General features: G+C 39.9%; 1 protein-coding gene across 1 annotated transcript in view; it reads right to left on the bottom strand.

The window, feature by feature from the left end:
* Positions 1 to 2404: 2404 nt before the first annotated feature.
* LOC121837620 overlaps positions 2405 to 6000 on the bottom strand; it is a 34592-nt gene continuing 30996 nt past the window's right edge. Inside the window, exons 8-9 of the mRNA XM_042293310.1 lie at positions 5165 to 5341; positions 2405 to 2444 (exon numbers count right to left, since the gene is read on the bottom strand). Coding sequence (XP_042149244.1) covers positions 2405 to 2444; positions 5165 to 5341 — 217 coding nt within the window. The remainder of the gene's footprint in view (positions 2445 to 5164; positions 5342 to 6000) is intronic.

Below are 6000 nucleotides of genomic sequence, written 5' to 3'. Positions count from 1 at the left end.
CTTTTATTAGTATTAGTAGAACTGGTCTCCGAAAGAGAAAAAAGAACAGACGATTTTGAGCTTATCAAAAAATACAAAGGTGTCAACCTACTTTGCTAACAATCAAGATTATGAGACGATTGTGGGAGCGGTGCGTACAAGCAGATGGCACGAGAGGCATTAAGGGCACTCATCGCTTCGCCGGCTTCTTTTCCTGGGAGTAGCAGCGGATATCCAATTAGCCAAACCACCAACTGAGCAAACTCGCCGAATGGGCTTTTTACATAGATTTGGTATGGTAGGCAAGGAAGAGAGGTGTGGTGATCGTTTGCTTCTCATAGTGCCCGAGAATGGTCGCACGCTGCATGCCTCACCTGCCACTCTCACCACGGTACCAAGTGACAGCAACGTAGATACAATTCATTTCTTTGTTATCAAACGCTGTTGTCAGTTGCTGGATCCCGTAGTAGGTCATATTGTTAACCTGTCCTTGCGTGCCAGTGTATTTTCTGCTATCTGGAATGGAGCTATTTTCGTGTCCATGCGTAAATATGGTGATTCCTGTATTGTATAGAACTACCGTCTTCTGTGACTGTGAGCGTGGGGTTATAAAATATTTGAAACATTTATGCAAAATTATTTCTTCTCTCTCATGTATCAGAGTACGTGACGCAGCAAGAACGTGATTTTTCGAGGATGCTGACTTGAAACTATTTTTTTTATTATATCAGGGAGCTACGGTTATTCAAAATTGGGGTCAAGTTGGCTCGATCCATTTCGGTATTTCAACGGCTTTCAAGAGGGTTAATAATTCGTTCCTTGTACAGGGTGCAGCAGTAAGAACTAACACATTTGTCACGGTTTGAAAAATTCGAATTTCAAACGTACATTCTTGCGAATGCGCACCAGTATGTGGTTTCGTCAGAAGTTCTTTATCTATTTTATAGAGCTCAATTCTGAGGAAATAAAACATTTTGTTAAGAAATCGGAGGCCGTGTATTTTTTTATATTCTATAACAGCCGATTTGTCGTCCGGACATTGGTTTACGATCTTGCTTCTTGGTGGATTTCTGAGCGACAGAACCCTAAAAGCCAAAAGCAGAGGTTGGCGATGTGTAAAATAATCGCGATAGCTATGATGCTCCTAACATAGGTCAACAATGATTACTTGGGAGTAAGCTCACAAACAAATGTGCAGACAAACAACATCCGGTATAAGGCATAGGAAAGCGCGGACTCCATATCTTTTTTTTGTATTTTTAATATTTTGCAGCATCTAAATTGAACTCTTAAAACAATATTCATAAAACCTCTGAAACTACATTCGCACGCGCACTTTCAGGGATGTGCGTTTGAAATTTAAAATTGGCAAGGCGTGCTAAATGTGTTAGTCTTTATTGCCGCACCCTGTACATATATTATAACAATATGGCATCGCTCCTAAGCTTTGTGAATGTGTTTATAGTTATTTGGAATTTAGAAGCATATATGCTCTAGCTGGCTTAAAATATTTTATGAAATACGGTTTCTCTAACTTCAGGAGTTCCCCAGGGGACAGTATTGAGTTCATTGTTGTTCCTGGTATAACAAAGTCGTTTGGTTCGCATAGCTTATGATTGGCATTTGCACAGGATACTTTATTTCGAATATAAGTTTCTTGTCAACGTTATTAATCTGGGGCACTTCAAGTGACCGTAAGCATTGACAAGAAATAGTGTTACTGCCGAAGCTCATTCAAGCACATATTGATGTACCTGATCTATTGGGGAATATAAAGTTACGTGTACAACCTAAATTCACGTGACGTCACAACAAATTTTATTTTGACAATCTAAGTCTAACTGAAGGATCACTGACACATCAAATTCAGATATTTTGCAAGGGTTTGTTCAGCGCAGTTTCCTTTACGCGCCCAGTTTTACCTTGAACTGGAATTTAGTGCCTTAATATGATTTCTATTTAATACGTTATTTGATGTGATACTTGTTTATTTCATGTGTTTGCATGTTTTGTATTTGCATTTTGCGAAAATGAGATTGCTACTTTTTTTTTTTGGGGGGGGGGGAGCCTAAATATTTTGGGAGCCTATTATATTAGAAAAATCAACGCTCGACCTTACTGCGAATTTTTCATTCAAAATATTTGATCCAAGAGCAGTCATCATAAAATTGAACTCAAAGTTTATTGCGGCATACAAATAAGTATAACGCGTGAATAGATGCCCTCGCATTGCAGTATGTTTCTTTTCTCAAAAATTCTCAAGTAGGTATAAAACATTCTAATAGCAGTTAGGTTCGCACTTTGCTTTTGGTCCTGCAATTTCAGGTTTATTCGGTTGTTGCTGTTTCTGTTGTTTTGTTTTCGAAGACAGTGTTAAGCTCTGCTTGTTAAGATAATATTCATCCTTAGAATCTTCGTACCGACCTTAGTCATCTGTAGTTCCGTAACATTCGAGTCCACGTTGCCTGTAATGAAATATATTTTTCATGTAATGTAGTAATATGAGTTCAGCACTATCATGCTATGTGGAAAATCTAAGAAGTCAAATCAACTTGAGATATTTATTCAGCATATTCAAAATAACTTACTTTCTAGAGAGCAAACATTCCCACATTACTACGTTTGCATGAGTATTGCCGTGCTTGTGTTATTTGACTCTCCTTCTGAAGACTAGGACGGTCATACTAGACTATCTGTTGCAGTTTTTTTTTAATTTCTTGCAGCCACTGGCGATATATTAGGCTTCATACGTAGTAAAGGTTCACAAGAGCATCATCTTCCCAATACAAAACTGGCGTGAGATAATATGGTCATTAAGTAAACAATGTGCAAAGTCATTTTTATATCACATTTCATTTGTTCTATCAGTAAAGTGTAGCCCATTTTCAAACTCATCAAACTTTATGCTGCTTTCACCAGTTCAACCTAAGTGGGACGCCTGTGCTTTTTTAAACTACCCGCAATAGATATATATTGTGAATCACCTGCTTTGGCCATTTCTGGCATGCTATTTGAAATCCCGAGATTCAATATAGAGCTTGTAAAATCGACCAAAGAAAATGATATCAAAACCATGATTCAAATATACCCGCACTTTTCAGTGCCGTGACGTCAGTGGCAGGAAGGCTTGCAGGTCGAGCAGGCAGTCTCAAAATGTGACTATGCCGAGCATTCATTTCTGTTACTACACAGGTGCTTGAGTGAGCTTCCAAATTATTCATTGTGAACCATAAAACTGCCCGTAATAAGTTTAAAAAAAAATTTAGATTCCAACGTGAAACCCTTTCTGCCGTTGGCGTTACTTATTTATTGTTGCCACAAAAAGTATTTCAGTTACAGAAACACGGTGAGGACCATGATTTTAAATTATTTAATAACTTAGTGAAAAAATATTTTGACTGATATTTGGGTTACTATTTGAGCGACGTTTGTTTGTCCGTTTATCAGAATTTCAGGTAAATCGGGGCCCATGAAGAAAAAGCCGGAGTGTTCAAGTTGGACGAAAGATTTGCGGTTGCCCTTATTTAATCTAGTTGAAACCCATCCGGATAAGTGCGAGTGGTATAAGACCACTCTTTCCACGTTTTACTTAGACCTCGGGTGTGCCCAACTCACTCCCACGTTTCAAACAAGAGTGTACAAATAAAACACAGACCTGTAGCCTAGATATAGGTCATACGTTAGAAAAATGGAGCAACTTATATCTAGCATGCTCGACCCAGACAAGACCCGTTTGTAAAAAAAAGAAACGCTACACTACATGTCGACAATTTACATAAGCTCGCCTACCAGCACAGTCTACTCACTGGTCGCGCCCTGCATAATGTAAGAGTATGCCCCAACCTATCCTGCGAAGTCCGTTTACTCCTTGAAAAACCCAGGCGCGCCTCATATGAGATGCAGAAAGGAAAGCTAATCTAAAATTTCCAGCCTTAGCTTTGATGTGATACCGATGTCGGTAAATCGTGAGCTGTCGGTAAGTTTTGGTAATATTTTGAGTAAGTATTACTTTATAACCGTAGCCTGAAATCCGCTACTGTCGTTCAAAGGGCACTGAAGTGGTGTCTCAGATCGTCTATTTTTAGTCATAACTCAATCTCCGTACAGCAAGCATTCTAAAAGAACAATATTAGGTTGATACGCGTCCGATTTATTTAATCCAAATGGAATCCAAGATCAGGACACGCCATTTTTTTTTTGAGTCTAGACAGAGAAAAAAATACTTGAAGCTTGTTTTTAATCTCGTTTGTGATGCGCTGCTCATTGACCGATCAACTTACGTGTCATTTCATAAGTCGCGCATCACTCGTAACACGCAGTCGCGTTACTTGCATAAATTTTCGCTTAATAAAGATTGCTTCGAATCCCCCCCCTCCCCCGTTGCTAGAATGTAATGTTCTACCGGATAACGTTGTTCCACGCCGTGATTCCTAGTTGTCTCCATCTTATTTCGACAAAGCGTAACTATTGTGCATGTCAATATACATATTTATACTCGTTCGTACATTGGATGCCGCTTATAGTTTATACTCTTTGTATTTTGTGCACCGGCGTTTTTTTCGTGCGCTTTAATTGCTGCTTTTATTTGTCTTGCTTATCAAAGTGTTTTTTTGAATTACTACTCCTATTAAAGTCCTTAACTTGAACTAATTATATTACAAATAAATAAAAATAAAAAATAAAAAAAATCTCGCGGGCGCCATCCGCCATGCGAGAGCCTATCGCGAGCGACCACTTCCTGAGCGTGAATCGCACACATTCAAAAATCAGTCAGCCGTTGATTGGGGCCCTCACCGGGCGGGAAGCGCTCGCCCTCGAGGGGCTGTCACATCCCACGGCGGCCTTCGGGCTTCTGCGCCGAATTAGAGAAAATCTGGCACGTTGTGATCTTGGATCTCATTTTATTACGGAAATCGGACGTGTATCAATCTATTCTCAGGTTTCTTTAGAATGTTTGGAGCCCGCAAATTGAGTTATTTTATTACCACAAATGTACAATATCAGAAAACACTTCATTTTACCACCTTTAACGCTGTCCCTCAATGATAAGCTTTTTTTATGTCTCGGGCCTTTCTTTTAATATTAGTACACCCAATCCCTGGTTAAGTACCGTTTGTATTAATTAACATTGTTCTGGACATTATTGATGTTACCTTTGAATCAATTTAATCGAAATCAGACGTACCTTAGACCAAGTATCGCCTGGTACGAAGTGCATGTAGATAACGTTGAGCTATTCTTCTCATCTTTGCCCCAATGTCCCATCAGAAATCCGTTTTTAGGGTCGCAGTGTCCAGCTCCGTCGCTACCTGGTACGAACTCTCTTCCAGGAGGTTCCTGTCCGTCATACACAGCACCCATGCTAAAAAGTAGAGACAAGCAAAATTGAAAAAATAGTCAGAGTGCAGGCGAGCTGGTGTAAGTTGAACATGATTGTAAACCTGAGACTGGGGCAGGAAGAGAACACAACAGGAGGTAGTAAACGAGGCGGCAACGTCTCCTCTTTTACTACCTTCTGTTGTGTTCTCTTTCTACCCCAGTCTCAGGTTTACAATCATGTAAAATTATAATTGGTCCTAACAAAACTCCCAGAGTGCCACAGTTAAAAAAAAATAAAACTTATAAAACGTTTCAAGCATCCGAATTACAAACCATGTAAATGCCCTTGTTTAGTGGGCTCGTCAAGGGCATTCAGACGGAAGGCCTTCGTAGAATCGATTAACTGTACTTCGTTTCGCCTTTAGGTCTGACGCAGCCGACGCTATGAACTGACGGAGCCAATCAGACAGTGTGAAAAGGACACCATCATGTGTTCGTCATATCTCTGTACATGTTCTACCTTGGCTGAACCAATCATAAACAAAGAAGGCCAAGTGACTTGCAGTTTTGACGCTGCTTGATTGCCACCATTAGCACGTAGCGTCGGCTGCATCTGGACTTAAGCTGAAACTAAGTAGAGCACCTCTCATCTTGCACGCACAGCGAGTGAAATCGCGACCTGATTTGCCAATTATGTGAAAG

This window comes from Ixodes scapularis, unplaced genomic scaffold (genome assembly GCF_016920785.2).
Source record: "Ixodes scapularis isolate PalLabHiFi unplaced genomic scaffold, ASM1692078v2 PGA_scaffold4__175_contigs__length_147842914, whole genome shotgun sequence".
Lineage (NCBI taxonomy): Eukaryota > Metazoa > Arthropoda > Arachnida > Ixodida > Ixodidae > Ixodes > Ixodes scapularis.
The sequence above is the reverse complement of the archived record's forward strand: the minus strand, read 5'-3'. Positions and strand labels throughout refer to the sequence as shown.